The sequence below is a fragment of the Octopus bimaculoides genome, chromosome 24 (assembly GCF_046866305.1).
Source record: "Octopus bimaculoides isolate indiv1 chromosome 24, ASM4686630v1, whole genome shotgun sequence".
NCBI classification, from domain to species: Eukaryota; Metazoa; Mollusca; class Cephalopoda; order Octopoda; family Octopodidae; genus Octopus; species Octopus bimaculoides.
Window position 1 is genome coordinate 19,732,026 of NC_142951.1, and position 18,283 is coordinate 19,750,308.

Below are 18,283 nucleotides of genomic sequence, written 5' to 3' on the forward strand. Positions count from 1 at the left end.
GATGAGATGAGTCAACCCCAGTATTTGACTGGTACTTTATTTTTTATCAACCAAAGAGGGATGAAAAGTAGAGCCTGCTTTTATTTCAATCAGACAAAATGGATGAAGCCAGCAGAGCTAAGAGCTTTTGTTCAAAGACCCCAGTACACTGAAGTAATACCAAGGCTTGAACTCCTGCTCTAAATGCTATGTTGTCCAGCACCTTATCCCTGCAGCTACTTTTAACATCAGAAATCATCCTCATTGTTTAACATCCGGTTTCCATGCTGGCATGCATTGGATAGTTTCACAGGGGCTGACAAGCCAAAAGGCTGCACCTAACTCCAGTGCCCACTTTGACATGGTTTCTACAGCTGGGATGCCCTTCCTAATGCTATCCCCTTTTCAAGAGTGTACCAAGTGCTTTTTACATGGCACTGGCATTAGAGAGATCACCAAGTAACTCGCAAGATAAGACACTTCAACTGAGTAAAGAGTATAATAATGAAGCAGGTGACTTTATGGCAGAAGATGAAAAGTTAAAGTACGACTGAGGAACAGAAACAGGTGTTTTACAGTAGAGAAGACACAAGTTGATAAAGGAGAGGAGATGGTAAAGAGGTGTCTGAGTGTTACAGGAAAGAAGATGAATATAAAGGAACATATAATTATATGTCAGATCCTCTGAAAATTGAATAGGGACAGAAAGTGGGGTGCTTTTTCTTCTTAATAGACTTGGTTACTTTGGGGCCTTTCACTCTTCCCTCTAAAATGTTGATGAACCGGTTGGTGAATAGTTGTTACTGACCAGGTTCTGTAGATTCTGTAGGCAACTCTTCTTCCCCTGGCAACAAGCCGGTACCTTGGAGACCGGTCAAATCTAATTCATCAGGAATGTCCATTGACACATCTGAAAGGACAGAAAGAGAATGAGAAAGAGTTACATTTAAAGAGGATAGTATGAAAGAGAATGGATATGTGATGAGAGAGAGAAAGAGAGGGAAGAAAAGTAAGAGAGGAGTGCAATAAATGTTTAATAAATAGTCTTAACACACACACACACACACACACACACACACACACATATATCAGGTCTTCTCATAAGTTCTGTCTGAATAAAGAGTGATCAAATATTATATTTAATTAAAATTTAATCATCAATGTACTTCCCCTGATTATCTATGACTTCCTTCCATCTATTTACAAGCTTTTTAATCCCATCGATGTAAAACTCTTTTGATTTCAAAGCAAAGAACTCTGAAATATCAGTTTCGACTTCCACCTGGCTTGCAAAAGTTATGTCCCCCCAAATGATTCTGTAAACTACGAAACAAACGGTAGTCTGGAGGAACAAGGTCAGGAGAATAAGTGAGATGATGAATTTTTTCCCAACTGAGCTCTTCGTTCTTCTGTGATGTGATCTTTGCAGTGTGGGGTCGTGCATTGTCCTGATGAAACATCACTCCTTTTTGATTCACTAAAGTGGGTCTTTTTTTCTTCAAAGCTTGGTTCAAACGCTTTAATTGCCAACAGTAGACTTGAGCATTGGTTGTTGCATTAGGTGGTAACAATTCAAAGTGAATTACTCCTTTGCAATCCCACCAGATAGAGAGAAAACCTTTTTCCCATGAAGTTCTCTTCTCAGTTGTGGTTGAGCTTTTTCCCCTTTTACCAAGCCACTGTTTACGACGTTTCACATTTCGATAGAGGATCCGTTTTTCGTCACCAGTCACAAGTCTATCCAAAAAGGGTGAAATGAGTTCACGAGAATGGAGAGAAGAGCAGATGTCAACTCAGGATTTGTAGTTGCTTTCAGACAATTCATGAAGCACCCATTTTCCAAGTTTAGGAACCTTTCCAAGTTGTTGAAGATGACAATGAACAGTTGTATTGTTTGAACTAAGCTTTATTGCCAATTCTTCAACTGATAATGCAGGATTTTCATCAAGTAATGCCTCAAGGAGCTTATCATCAAACTCAACTGGACGTCTTGTTCGATCTTCATCTTCAAGGCTGAAATCTCCACTTCTGAATTTTGCAAACCATCTTCTGCAAGTTCTTTCATTCAAGCATTCTTTCTCATAAACTGAGTGTATGTTTCGAGTCGCTTCGGCTGCAGAGTTTCCTTTTTTGTTCTCATAAAGCATTATGTGCCTCAAATGCTCTTTGGATACTTCCATGTTAGAAAGGGTTTTTAATCAAAGAAATTTTAATTCTATTATTCTGTAAAATAACATGTAATTAGTTTAAATGTACACAAATGCATAAAAATAATTTTTAATTCCATTAAACATTCTAAAATACTATTAAATTTCATTCAGTTTTAAAAAAATGTAAAATCAGACAGAACTTATGGGATGACCTGATATATAGGCGCACACACACACACACACACACACACACACACGCATATAAATAGTAACACACATGATGGTTGTTAACTCACAGACAAGTATGACCGTTGCTGACAAAGTAATGTTTATTCAAAATTTTAGGTCAGCTAAGGCTTGCATAACACCTCATAGACACTCTCCACCCAACTGACATGATCCAGACACAAGCCGAGGCAAGATATCTGGTGCCCAATATGAGTCTAGCACTTACTCTGTTAAACTCTTACGTTATGAAAACGTAAACAAAACACTGGTTGGCAAGTAGTGGTGGCAGACAAACACAATGAGAGAGAAAGAAAGAGACACACACACACATGAGCTTCTTTCAGTTTCCATCAATCAAGTCCACTCACAAGGATCTGATCAGCTTAAGGCTATAGTAGAAGACACTTGCTCAAGGTGCAACACAGTGGGACTGAATACAGAGCCATGTAGTTGGGAAGCAAAATTCTTACCTCACACTTTGCCTTTCAGCACAGTTATTTCAGTCAATATGGTATCTAAGTTTCATTTCATATTTTTTATTCATTTAGCCTCAAGGATTGCAATAATTAAAAAATATACAAAAAAAAAAAAGAAAGAAAGCAACAACATTGTCAAAGAACCATTTAATATCACAGAAACCTATAAAATTCGCTTTAAATCTATTTCATAAGGTGTTAAAATTCTGACACCTCATGAAATTAAACAAAATTTAACCCTTCAGCATTCAGATTACTCTGGTAAATGTAATGCTTATTTACATTATTTTGCAGCTTTGAAATTTCAGTGACAGAGTGTTTATTTTTAGAATGACATTATAGGGTAGGTGGGAGAGACCAGATCTGGCTGGTTTGAACATGAAATACATAGAATATTTGGGTTGGATGTGGTCAGTTTAAATGCTAAAGGGTTACAGTGAATTTAACAGCTTCATCTGTTCTTAAATGGCTAGAAGAGCAATTCTGTGACGTAACTGCTTCAGTCTTAATACACAGGACTGAGGACCAAGTCAGTGGCTGGACAAATACAATTCCAAAGAAAGAAAAACTTCAAAACAACAAATTTACAGTATAAAAAAAAAAAAAACACAAAGAGAGAAGAGAAACAAAATAATAATAATAATAATAACTGAAAGGTACTTACCTAATTTTTTAGGGACCCAATCATTTCCAATAATGAATTTATTCAAATGTACCATTAGATAATTAGGGAAAGAGGCAAATCGCGTGGTTCTGGAGTTTTCGAGGAGTGAGCAGCATGGAGAGATAGGGGAAAGAAAGAGAGAAAGAAAAAATTAAATAATCAATATTAAAACACTAACCTGTTGTTTGTGCTGCGTATGTGTGTGTGTGTGTGTGTGTATCTGTAGGGGGAAGAAGGTGTACTTTTATTTAGCAGTTCAACAAATAGAGAATGAGGAAAATAACTAGCAGTTTGAAAAAAAAAGTACCAGGATTGACATAAACTAAATGTCTTGAAGGAGTTCCCCTCACATGATTAAAACTCTTGAAGGAGATACCACCCACATGACTGAAATGACTGAAGGAGGTACCCCTACACAAATGAAACCAGAGAAAGGAATAAAAGTAAGCAGGTACTTACTTATGGACAATGGACTTTGACTGCAGTGCCGCACTAAAGAAATCGTCAACAGTTTCAACAGCAGCGAAAGCTTCTATGCAAGACGTGAGAGGTATCCGTGGTCGTACTAGAGCTTCAGGAGAACTGCAAGACACCAGGGCAAGTGTAATAATGGAAAACAGAAAGATTAATAGAAGGGTGGTTGTAAAAGATATTTTTTAAAAAATACAAAAAAAATAACTTGAGGAATGGAATTAAGGTTAGACAGGACACACACACACACACACATATATACGTTTATGAATTTGTTTTGCAAGATTTCTGATGTGGTTGAAACACATATTGTTATATTTTGGGAAGGTCATTTTTTTTTCTTGCCAAATAAACACAAGCACTATATATTCATTCTTCACTTGTTTATTATCAGATAAATATACACATCATAGAAAGACAGAATACACCAAACAGAACAGGAGACACATGGGATGGAAGAGTTGCAGAAGAGGTCATAGGTGTGTGATGAAAGATTTACAGACAATGGATATAAGATGAAATAAAAACAATAATAAACGAGTGAAGAATGAATTCCATGCTGGCATGGGTTGGACAGTTTGACTTAAGTCTGGAGAGCCAGCGGCTGCACCAGGCTCCAATCTGATCTGGCAATGTTTCTACAGCTGGATGCCCTTCCTAACGCCAACCACTCTGAGTGTAGTGGGTGCTTTTAACATGCCACTGGCATAGATACCAGTCAGGCGTGTGTGACATCGATCACATTCAGAGAGTGCTTTTTACATGCCACAGGCACAAGGGCCAGTCAGAGAGTACTGGCATCGGCCATGTTCGGTTGGTGCTTTTTACATGCCACCAGCACAAGAGAGAGTCAGGAGGTACTGGCATCGGTCACATTCGGATGGTGCTTTTTATGTGCCACCAGCACAGGAGCCAGTCAGGTGGACCTGGCATCAACCACATTCAGATGAAACTTTTTATATGCCACCAGCACAGGAGCCAGTCAGGGGGCACTGGCCACAGCAACGATATTGGTTTTACTTGACTCAACAGGTCTTCTCAAGCATATCATATCACATGAAGCATCAGGGGTACTCTTAACTGGGCCGGACATGTATGGCTGCAATCTCACTTTAGTTGCTGGGTCTTCTCAATCACAGTATATCTCCAAAGGTCTTGGTCTCCTGTCATTGCTTCTATGAGGCCCAAAGTTCAAAGGTCATGCTTCACCACCTCATCCCATGTCTTCTTGGGTCTACCTCTTCCACATGTTCCTTCCACAGTTAGGGAGTGGCACTTCCACACATAGCTGTCCTCATTCATATGTAACACATGACCATACCAGTACAGTCATCTCTCTTGCACACCACATTTGATGCTTCTTATGCCCAACTTTTCTCTCAGGGCGCTTACACTCTGTTGTGTATGCACACTGACATTACACGTCCAGCAGATCATAGTAGCTTCATTTCTTTCAAGCCTATGCATGTCCTCAGCAGTCATAGCCCATGTTTCATTGCCGTGTAGCATGGAAGTTCGCACACATGCATCATACAGTCTACCTTTCATCCTGAGCAAGAGGCCCTTATTTGCCAGTAGAGGTAGGAGCTCCCTGAACTTTGCCCAGGCTATTCTTATTCTAGCCACTACACTCTCAGAGCAACCACCCCCACAACAGACTTGGTCACCTAGGTAGCAGAAGCTATTAACTACTTCTAGTTTCTTCCCCTGGTTTGTGATGGAATCTGTTTTCTGTACATCTGCAGTGTTTATTGCCCCTGTGCATCAGCCACACACAAAAATTATTTTCTCAGTCAACCTTCCTTTGATATTGCTGCACCTTTTATGTGTCCATAGCTTACACTGGGTACATCTTAAGGAGTTTCTACCCACACCTTTTCTACAGATCGAGCAGGGCCATCTACCTGAAGGGGATTGTGATTTGACAGCCTTCCTACTAACTAAGACTTTTGGTTTTTGCTAAATTAACCCTAAGGCCCTTCAAGTCTAGACTTTGCTTCCACACCCTAAACTTTGTCTTTAGTTCTGGCAGTGACTTGGCTAGTAGGGCAAGGTCATCAGCACGAGGAGCTCCCAGGGGCAGCCTGTCTTGAATTCCTCTGTTATTGCTTGGAGGACTATAATGAATAAGAGGGGACTGAGGACTGATCCTTGGCCTTGCCTTACTGACAGCTTCCTTGTACAGGGCTTGTACAGCTCTTACCAACCACTCGTCTATCCCCAGTTTCTGCATTGACCACCAGATAAGGGATTGGGGGACCCTGTCAAAGGCTTTCTCCAAGTCAATAAAAGCCAAGTACAGAAGTTTATCTTTGGCTAGGTATTTCTCCTGCAGTTGCCTTACCAGAAATATAGCATCAGTGGTGCTTCTGCCTGACACAAAACCAAACTGCATCTCATCTAGGTAAACTCTCTCCCTAATTAGTTGGGCTATGACCCTCTCTGTAACTTTTATACTTGATCCAATAATTTGATACCCCTGTAGTTATTTCTATCTAAAGCATCACCTTTCCCCTTGTAGCAGTTGACTATGGTGCTGCTACACCAGTCATTGGGTATGACTCCTTCATGAACTACCTGATTACAATGTGGGTGACCAGACCATAACCTACACCGCCCGATATTTTAATCATCTCAGCTGTGATTTCTGATGAGCCAGGGGCTTTCCCTGTCTTCATATCCTTAATTGCTTTTAAATATTTTTCAGCAACAGCCATTTGTGGGCACCTCATCGAGTGGAATACAATTAATTCTCGTCAGATTTTTTTAATACTCCAGGTATATGATGAACATTTCAATCAACCAATCAAGTTGTCAGATTCCGAGGGTGGGGCATGCAAACATAAACATATCAGTAGAATTACAATAATACCACCAACAAAAACAGAGACAAATATATAACAAAACTGATCACATTTGAATGGTAGTTAAATAAAAATATATATATATATAAGAAGTTGGAATCAACTTTTGCCAAACAGTGGATGAAATGCAACAAGAAAAATAAATAAGATAAATTAAAATAAATAAATCACAAGAGATATTTAGAACATTCTGTTGACTATTTATGACTTTAGTTAGTTTATTTAAGTTATCTCTTATCTTCATTATTCATTACTAAGTTCTCCCAGCCAGTATTGTTTCATGTGACATGTCAGCTTTCTCTCATTTATCTGTATCTAAATTTACTATTTTTTCTTTACAATTTTTAATCTATTTATCTCATCACCTATCCTTACAAACTAGCAATTCTATACATATATTGATATATACGTTAATTCCTCTTCTCTTAACACCAATTATTGTCCAGTCTACTTCAACCCAACTACCTTATATGCTGGCTACCCACTCCCAAAAAGCATTCACTACTAAAAAAATACTATCTTGCTTGAGCTGTACTTTCCAGCAAATATGAAGTTTATCTCTAATTTACATTATGATATAATAAATATTAAAATATCTATGCTTATTTGCGAGAAAGATATATAAGTATATAAAGATAAATCATCCAGGTGAGTACCATAAGAACTCCCAAGTATTGTCCAGGTTCCAGCTAACTACATCGAATGGTAAGAAGCATTCCACTGTAATTTTGCTGATGGATAAATCTGGGTCTATTTCACTGAATTATGAATATTTCCAAGAGTATAAATCCAAATCTATTACAAAGAATATGGAGACTGGTATATCTTCGAATTTTTCTTTTAATTTTACAGTTTAACTAATTATGCTGTACAATTAATAGTTTTGTGTATGTACATATATATATATATATATATATATATACATATATAAAAAATCAAAATAAGTAACACGGATTTTAAAGATGATTGCAGTATGCATGTTTCATGCTACTCCATTTATGTAAGTAATGCGAGCATTACATTAAATGCAATATGTAGAGCAATCTTCAGCTGCACAAGAATGTAGAATAGACATATTATAATTGTGGCAACATTTAAAATCCAAGTGGGAAGAAGGATACATAAAAATCCATCTTGACATAGCCAAAGCTAGCAAGCTAGTAATTAATTCTAGGTAGAATTCTGTCTCTGATTTTATTGTCTCTTATCTAGTGGTTATAGTATAAGGGGCAATCACTTCTAAGGAAAGGGAAGGTGTAAGCATTATACATGGATATGGTTATAAAGGTTTCTCTGGTCAGAGTGGCAACACTATTTTAGGTTGGGTTTTTTTTACTGCTATCATAATGTTGGGGAATTAAAACTTTGAGCATTTAGGTCAACAGTGCTTTATCTTTAGTCTGAATAAAGCATCAGTATTGTTTTACTTATACTAAGTATGGGAAATTTATAGATATCAATATTAGCTTAATTAATATGTTAATAAAAAGAAGTATGTTAATAATAAAATTGTTAATAATAAAAATGTAATTAGTTTATACAAAAACCCTGAAGTAGATAAGGTGAGGGTAGGTGGGAGATATTGGGCTCAGAAAACTATTTTGAATTATTTTTAAAAATTATTTTAAAAATTTAAGCTATAAATAAAAAGTATTCCACAACAACAAAAAGAACTACCAATTATAATAATAATATTATTCTGGGAAATAATAGTAATCAAAGTATACAATATATTCACTCACACAATAAATTTAAGAGGAAAAATAAAAACTCTATCTGGTTAAATATCCCTTTCAACTGTGCTATATCCACGAATATTTACAAAAAATTTATGAATATTTTACAAAAAAATTTCCCTTCTTCCCACAGATATAGTAGAATTTTTTCTTGTCATACAGTCCGAATTTCTTACTCTACCCTTCCTAATGTAGGTACAATCATAGCTAGGTTAAACAGAAAGAACATTAGGTTAGCTAGAATCAATGAAGTTAAGAATTTATATGAATATAAATAATAATCTAACAAATGCCAATAGTAATATTGCTAATAATTATATAAGTAGAAGTAGAAATAACAGTCATCATCATCATCATCATCATCATCATCATCATTGTTTAACGTCCACTTTCCATGCTAGCATGGGTTGGACAATTTGACTGAGGACTGGTGAAACCGGATGGCAACACCAGCCTCTAATCTGATTTGGCAGAGTTTCTACAGCTGGATGCCCTTCCTAACGCCAACCACTCAGAGAGTGTAGTGGGTGCTTTTACGTGTCACCCGCATGAAGGCCAGTCAGGGGGTACTGGCAACGGCCACACTCAAAATGGTGTATTTTATGTGCCACCCGCACAAGAGCCAGTCCAGGGGCACTGGCAACGATCTTGCTCGAAAATCCTTACACATGTCACAGGCACAAGTGCCAGAAAGCAACGCTGGGCACAGGTGCTATCCCGATTTCGCTACGCTTGCCCCAATAAGTCTACGCAAGCCGAGTTTCATGTCCAATGAAAGAGAAAACGTTGGCACGGGTGCCAGTCGTCGAATTTAGTTCAATTTCACTTGCCTCAACAAGTCTTCGCAAGCGGAGTTTAGTGTCCAATGTAGGAAAGGTACGCATGCATGGGCTGGCTACACCCCTGGCAGAGGCCTTGGATTTAGGTCTCACATGGCTTGCCAGGTCTTCTCACACACAGCACATTTCCAAATGTCTCAGGAAGAAGTCATCGCCTCGGTGAGGCCCAATGTTCAAAGGTCTTGCCTCACCACTTCAGCCCAGGTCTTCCTGGGCCTACCTCTTCCACGGGTTCCCTCAACTGTTAGGGTGTGGCACTTTTTCACGCAGCTATCCTCGTCCATTCTCACCACATGTCCATACCAGCACAATCGCCTCTCTTGCACACCACAACTGATGCTTCTTATGTTCAGCTTTTCTCTCAAGATACTTACACTCTGTTGGGTATGCACACTGACATTACACCTCCAGCGGAGCATACTGGCTTCATTCCTTGCGAGCTTACGCATGTCCTCAGCAGTCACAGCCTGTGTTTCACTGCCATGTAGCATGGCTGTTCGTACACATGCGTCATACAGTCTGCCTTTTACTCTGAGTGAGAGTCCCTTTGTCGCCAGCAGAGGTAAGAGCTCTCTGAACTTTGCCCAGGCTATTCTTATTCTAGCAGCTACACTTTCAGTGCACCAACCCCCACTACTAACTTGGTCACCCAGATTGCAGAAGCTATCAACTACCTCTAATTTTTCTCCCTGGAATGAGACAGAAGTTGTTTCCTGTTTGTTTACAGTGTTTATTGCACCTGAACATCTGCCACATACAAAAACTAACTTGCTAGTTAACCTGCCTTTGATATTGCTGCACCTCTTATGTGTCCATAGCTTGCACTGGGTACATCTTATAGAGTTACTACCTACTCCTTTTCTACATACTGAGCAGGGCCATCTACCTGAAGGGGTTTGTGTTTTATCTGCCTTCCTACTTATTAGGATTTTGGTTTTAGTAAGTAATATGGAAATTATGAGGATAATAATAATATGCTTAGTCCTGCCAACCATAATTTTAACCAACAAATAGAATGCAGCAGTATTGATGTTGAGAGTTTAATTGAAGTAGATGATGGGCTCAACTCCAATGAAAATAATAGGAATCAGGAATCTAGTTCATATAATATCAATATGCCTAATGTTGGAGGAATAATTCTAACTGATAGCACATCAGGAAACGAGTTAAATAATGATGGAAATGATCAAAATATACCTAATAGGAGAATTGATGAAAGGATAAATAATATTAGTGTAAATAATTGTAACAATAATAATAGAGATATTAGTAATAATATAGGTGTAGTTGATAGCTCCACTAGGTGCAACTTCAGAAATAAGTCCCATTGTCCGTTATTAGGCAGATGTTGCACCCGTAATATAGTGTACAAATGCATTAGAAGTACGATAACCGAGAATTATATTTACGTAGGATGTAGCATTAATCTTAAACAGAGAATATATAACCATAGGTCTTCTTTTAGACTAAGACATAAGGCAAATAGTACGACATTTGCAAATAAAATTTGGGAGTTAAAAGATAATGGTATTAGTTTTAGCCTTAAATGGGAAATTATAAGAAAAGCTCAACCTTATAGAAATAATAGATATGGATGTGAATTATGTTCTATGGAAATATATGAAATTTTTAAACTTAGAAATAATCCTAATCTAATCAATAATAGATTAGACCTTAGGGTATCATGTGTACACTGCTCTACTCGCACTTTTAAATTTTTTTAAAAAGTAGTTAAAATTATCAAAATATGGCATTTTAATTTCTACCATGTTCATCTTAGGCTACTAATTAGCACATATTTTAAATTGGAAATTGAACCTTTATAACATATATTTCTGATCTCTCACCTCTTCTTGTGATAACTAAGATTTCAACTTTATTCCATGAAAGGTATTTTTTCACACTACTTCTGCTACTGCTGTTAGTTCATAATATGTATCTTAACCCTATGTAGCTTATTAGAATAGGAAGTTTTTTAAGTTCTTAATGTTTTTAATTAGTTCCCAAAATTTACATTTTATTTTATTTTATTTTATTCAATACTTGACTCTAAAAGGACCCTTATTATTATTACATTATTTTAGGGCTTCTAGTGGTAGTGTCGTGTTTATTCTATATTTTGACTTAAATAAATCTAATCCTTATTCCATTAATAATCTGTAATTAGACCATGTTAGTCTTGAAACAAGTTCATGACTATATAAGATAGTATAATTAAACTAGTAATCAATTATCATGTTTCTATATTGGATGTCCTTGTTAATTCCTACTATTCTTTTTATTTGTGTCCCTTAAACCTTAATAAACCCATTATTATAAACTATATAAATCCTATACTAATTCTTTACATTATAAAAATAAAGCTTACCTTTTATGTCTTTAAAATAGTATTATTATATATATTAGCTTAACTCTGTCTCTTTCGATATCTGTTTTACTGTCTATCTCTCTTCTCCTCCCTCTTTCGATTAACTCCTTGCTTCGCACGGGTTTGGTGCACCCGCCCTCCCACCCCCTCCACCAGTACCGGAAGTCCCTATCTTCTACACCAGTACTGGAAGTTCCTATCTTCTACACCAGTACCGGAAGTCCCTATCTTCTACACCAGTACTGGAAGTTCCTATCTTCTACACCAGTACTGGAAGTTCCTATCTTCTACACCAGTACCGGTAGTTCCTATCTTCCTCACCAGTACCGTGACTGTCCCCCATGAACACTTCTAAAGATTTCCCACCCCCACTTAGGGTTATCCTCTATGTAAGGTAGAGATTATATGGTGCAAAATACGATAGTGTAGTAGATGCTGGCTGAAATGAATGCTACTGATGGTCATGTTTTCTGCAAAATGCGAGCTTTCTTTTCAGGTACATGATGCTGCTGTTCCCCGTCCCAGGGTCACACGGGCCCATACCTCCCACACCCTCAGGGTTGGCACTCTTAACGTCAGCACACTGAAAGGTAGGTCTGGTGAGATTGTTGAGATGCTTGAACGGAGATGTGTCGATATCTGCTGCCTCCAAGAAGTAAGGTGGAGAGGAGGTTCCGCTAGGTTTCTCACAGGCAAAGAACACAGGTACAAGATTTTCTGGGCAGGGAACATGGACGGGGTCGGGGGCGTGGGTATACTTCTTGCAGAGAAATGGGTGGATAAGGTAATCGAGGTAGTTAGAGTATGCGATAGAATACTTAAGATTAGATTAGTTCTTCACCATGGGTTAGCATCCATTATCTCGGCCTATGCCCCTCAGCCCGGGCTACCTGATGGACAGAAAGACCAATTTTATGACACTCTCTTGCAGACTACATCATCGACGAATGATAGGGACCTTCTCTTTGTGGCTGGTGACTTCAATGGTCATGTTAGACAACATTCAGGGGGCTTCTATGGCATACATGGAGGCTATGGTTTTGGTTCCCGCAATGAGGAGGGAAGCAGGCTGCTGGAGTTTTGTGATGCAAATGACCTTATGGTCTGCAATACTAACTTCAGGAAGCCTGCCAGTCACCTAGTCACCTACCGTTCTGGCAGACACACTAGCCAAATTGACAACATCCTCGCCAGGAAAAGGGAAAGATGGCTGCTTATAAATGCCAAAACATTCCCTGGCGAAGAATGCACTCCACAACATAGACTAGTAGTTAGTGACTTCAGGATCCGGGCTAAGTGGCTGCCCAGAAGACGACCAGCTTGGAGGAGAAGGGTCTGGAAGCTCAAAGATCCTGCGAATGGACAGAGATTTAGAGACTTATTACTCGAAGCCTTCAACGAAATAGAGAGGGATGTAGCTTCAAACAATGTAGAGGACAACTGGACGTTTCTACGGGACACCTGCTGAGGGCCACCGACCAGATCTGTGGTTGGTGCAAGGTCCCCTCTCGACTGAAAATAACGTGGTGGTGGAACAATGTTGTTGACAGGGCTATCAGACAAAACAAACAGGCTTGGAAAGACTGGAAAAACAGTGGTAGCAGGGAACTGTATAAGACTACCAGAAGGGAAGCTAGGCGACAGGTTTATTTAGCCAGAGGGGAAGCAGATAAGAAAAAGTTTGCCAATGTTCAGCGCCGTGAGGACTAAAGACTCGAGGTATTTCATGTTGCAAGACAGCGTGTGAGAGAGAATCGTGATGTCGTGAGAGAGAAATGTGTTCACATGGATGATGGTACGCTTGCTCTAAATGTGGCTGCTAAGAAAGAGGTTTGGAGACGCCACTATGAAAGATTGCTCAATAAAGAGAATGAATGGGAGAAAGAGTCTGCCGAATGTCAACCCAACAGAGGGACCAGCTATCCGAGTTGATAGTACCAGGGTAGATAAAGCAATTAAAAGTATGAAGACAGGGAAAGCCCCCGGCCCATCAGGAATCACTGCAGAGATGCTCAAAATATCTGGCAGTGTTGGCTACAGCCTAGTCACCCGTATTACAAACCAGGTGATACACGAAGGAGTCATACACAATCACTGGTGTAGCAGCACCATAGTCAACTGCTACAAAGGTAAAGGTGACGCTTTAGATACAAATAATTACAGAGGTATCAAGCTGTTAGATCAGGTAATGAAAGTCACGGAGAGGGTCATAGCTAAACTACTTAGGGAGCGAGTCAGTTTAGATGAGATGCAGTTTGGGTTCGTGCCTGGGAAAAGCACCACTGATGCTATATTTCTGGTAAGACAGCTTCAGGAGAAATACCTAGCCAAGGATAAACCTCTGTACCTGGCTTTCGTTGACATAGAGAACGCCTTCGACAGGGGACCCCGATCTCTCATCTGGTGGTCAATGAGGAAACTAGGGATAGAAGAATGGTTAGTGAGAGCTGTGCGAACCATGTACAGAGATGCTGTCAGTAAGGTGAGGGTTGGCAATGAGTACAGTGAAGAATTCCGGGTGGAAGTAGGGGTCCACCAAGGTTCTGTCCTCAGCCCCCTCCTATTTATCATAGTCCTCCAGGCGATAACAGAGGAATTCAAGACAGGATGCCCCTGGGAGCTCCTCTATGCTGATGACCTTGCACTAATTGCTGAGTCACTATCAGAACTAGAGGAGAAGTTTCAGGTGCGGAAGCAAGGACTAGAATCAAAGGGCCTTAGAGTCAACCTAGCTAAAACCAAAGTCCTAATAAGTAGGAAGGCAGACAAAACACAGACCCCTTCAGGTAGATGGCCCTGCTCAATCTGTAGAAAAGGCGTAGGTAGAAACTCTATAAGATGCACCCAGTGCAAGTTATGGACACATAAGAAGTGCAGCAATATCAAAGGAAGGTTAACTAGGAAGTTAGTTTTCGTTGTAGCAGATGTTTAGAAAACAACTTCTGCCACATTCCAAGGAGAAAAACTAGAATTGGTTGATAGCTTCCGCTATCTTGGTGACCAAATTAGTAGTGGGGGTGGGTGCGCTGAAAGCGTAGCTGCTAGAATAAGAATAGCCTGGGTAAAGTTCAGAGAGCTCTTACTTCTGCTGGCGACAAAGGGTCTCTCTCTCAGAATAAAAGGCAGATTGTATGACGCATGTGTACGAACAGCCATGCTTCATGGCAGTGAAACATGGGCTGTGACTGCTGAGGACATGCGTAGGCTCGCAAGGAATGAAGCCAGTATGCTCCAATGGATGTGTAATGTCAGTGTGCATACTAGACAGAGTATTAGTACCTTGAGAGAAAAGTTGAACTTATGAAGCATCAGTTGTGGTGTGCAAGAAAGACGATTGCGCTGGTATGGTCATGTAGTGAGAATGGATGAGGATAGCTGTGTGAAAAAGTGCCACACCCTAGCAGTTGAGGGAACCTGTGGAAGAGGTAGGCCCAGGAAGACCTGGGCTGAGGTGGTGAGGCAAGACCTTCGTACATTGGGCTTCACCGAGGCGATGACTTCTGACAGAGACCTTTGGAAATATGCTGTGCGTGAGAAGACCCGGCAAACCAAGTGAGACCTAAATCGAAGGCCTCAGGCAGCCCACTTATACGTACCTTCCTTCATTGGACACTAAACTCCACTTGCGAAGACCTGTTGAGGAAATTGAAATCGAATTAAATTCGATGACTGGCATCCATGCCAACATCGTCTCCTTCATTGGAAACAAAACTCGGCTTGCGAAAGCGAAACCGTCAATGGCACCAGTGCCCAGCATCGCCTTCCTGGTACGTGTAAAGACATTCAAGCGAGATTGTTGCCAGTGCCACCGAACTGGCTCCTGTGCAGGTGGCACGTAAAATACACCATTGGCGTTAGGAAGGGCATCCAGCTGTAGAAACTCTGCCAAATCAGATTGGAGCCTGGTGTAGCCATCTGGTTTCACCAGTCCTCAGTCAAATCGTCCAACCCATGCTAGCATGGAAAGCAGACATTAAACGACGATGATGATATTGGCTTAAATTTTAAAAATAATTTTTAAAAATAATTCAAAATAATTTTCTGAGCCCAATATATATAATATTCTTAAACTTTACACCTTATCTATAGCCTTTGAATTCAAAATTGACACTACTTCAGGGTTTTTGTATAAACTAATTACATTTTTATTATTAACATATTAATTAAGCTAATATTGATATCTATAAATTTCCCATACTTAGTATATGTAAAACAATACTGATGCTTTATTCAGACTAAAGATAAAGCACTGTTGACCTAAATGCTCAAAGTTTTAATTCCCCAACATTATGATAGCAGTAAAAAAAAACCAACCTAAAATAGTGTTGCCACTCTGACCAGAGAAACCTTTATAACTATATCCATGTATAATGTTTACACCTTCCCTTTCCTTAGAAGTGATTGCCCCTTATACTATAACCACTAGATAAGAGACAATAAAATCAGAGACAGAATTCTACCTAGAATTAATTACTAGCTTGCTAGCCTTGGCTATGTCAAGATGGATTTTTATGTATTCTTCTTCCCACTTGGATTTTAAATGTTGCCACAATTATAATATGTCTATTCTACATTCTTGTGCAGCTGAAGATTGCTCTACATATTGCATTTAATGTAATGCTCGCATTACTTAAATAAATGGAGTAGCATGAAATGTGCGTACTGCAATCATCTTTAAAATCCGTGTTGTTTATTTTGATTTTTTAATCACCTTGCTTTTAGAATGGTTTTTGGATAATACCATACTATATTCTGGTGCCTAAACATAAGTATCATATTAAATTTTGAATCTAAATCTAAATCTTATATATATATATATATATATATATATATATATATATATATACACATATATATATATACACACACACATATATATATGTGTGTGAGTAAAAATAAATACAAAAAAAGGGTTTTGTATGATCGTGTATAGAGGAATATCTTATTTTATTTAAAAGAGTTCCAACTCTGTTTTTTATGTTTTTTTATTTATATTCTTTTAAAATTAATGTGGGATATAGAATATGGAATATATAATATAAAAAAAGATGGATGGTACAATGAAATGAAGTATTGAATGTCTTATTGAATATATGGAATATGTCTTATTGAATATATGAAATATTGAGTGTCCAATATAAAGGATTAAATATATAAATATATAAAGGCGAATACGTATTTTTTATACCTTGTGGTATTTCATCATGGCCGGTAGTCTGTCATACCGGCCATGATGAAATACCACAAGGTATAGAAAATACATATTCGCCTTTATATATTTATATATTTAATCCTTTATATTGGACACTCAATATTTCATATATTCAATAAGACATATTCCATATATTCAATAAGACATTCAATACTTCATTTCATTGTACCATCCATCTTTTTTTATATCATATATTATATATTCCATATTCTATATCCCACATTAATTTTACAAGAATATAAATAAAAAAACATAAAAAAACAGACAGAGTTGGAACTCTTTTAAATAAAATAATATATATACATATATATATATATATATATATATACATATATACATATGTATACACACATACACACACATATATACATATGTATGTATACACATATATATACATATATATGTATATATAGGAAAATGAAAAAAAGCCAGAATGCTGAACTGGAAGCATAATTTAATAAAGATTTTTTCTAACCGGTTTTCATTGCGATGAAGCAAATTATCAAGAAGAAGGAGAATGAAAATGTTTTTTTACAAAGAAGTACAAAAAAGTACAAAATGAAGAAAATAATATATAAAACAATAATATATAAAAAAATAAATATACCCATACATTATATTGTCTTTGAGCTTTTGTAGTTCAATAGTAGTTCATGTATAAATTGGTAGGAAAAATAAGGATGCATGAGAGTTTTGTTTATATATATATATATATATATATATATATATATATATATTAATGAGATCACAAAAGTGATGGAGGGTGTGACTAGCACCAGTTATGTTAGCATAAATTAACTCTAAAGCCACTAAAGTACTGATGGCTTTAGAGTTAATTTAACTCTTATTTTAGCATAAGTGGTGCTAGTTACCACTCTCCGTCACTTTTGTGACCTCTATTAATTTTGCCTTTAGATTCTAATTGCTAATAAACCACCCTTTTAATTTGTTTCATATATATATATATATATATATATATATACATATATATACATCTATATTTGTGTGTGTGGTTTTGTGTTTGTCCCCCACATCCCACCAACATGACATCCAGTGTTCTTTTGCTTACATCCCTATAATTTAGCAGTTTTGGGAAAAGAGACCAAATAAGCATCAAACTTTTAAAAAAAGAAGTACTGAGAATCAATTTGTTTAACTAATACCCTTCAGGGCAGTGCTTAAGCATGGCCACAGTCCAATGACTGAAACAAGTAAAAAAAAAATTTTTTTAATAAAAATTTAAAAATTCAAAAAGAAAAATGAAAAAAGGTTATGCAGTTTTGCAGATTTACAACA

The 18,283-nt window shown here is 37.8% G+C and overlaps 1 protein-coding gene across 1 annotated transcript in view; it reads right to left on the reverse strand.

Moving 5' to 3' along the window:
* Nucleotides 1-18,283, reverse strand: part of LOC106871526 (ubiquitin carboxyl-terminal hydrolase 5) — a 77,193-nt gene that overhangs the window by 7,494 nt on the left and 51,416 nt on the right. Inside the window, exons 15-17 of the mRNA XM_089341451.1 lie at nt 3,957-4,079; nt 3,498-3,586; nt 788-889 (exon numbers count right to left, since the gene is read on the reverse strand). Of these exons, the coding sequence (XP_089197577.1) occupies nt 788-889; nt 3,498-3,586; nt 3,957-4,079 (314 nt within the window). The remainder of the gene's footprint in view (nt 1-787; nt 890-3,497; nt 3,587-3,956; nt 4,080-18,283) is intronic.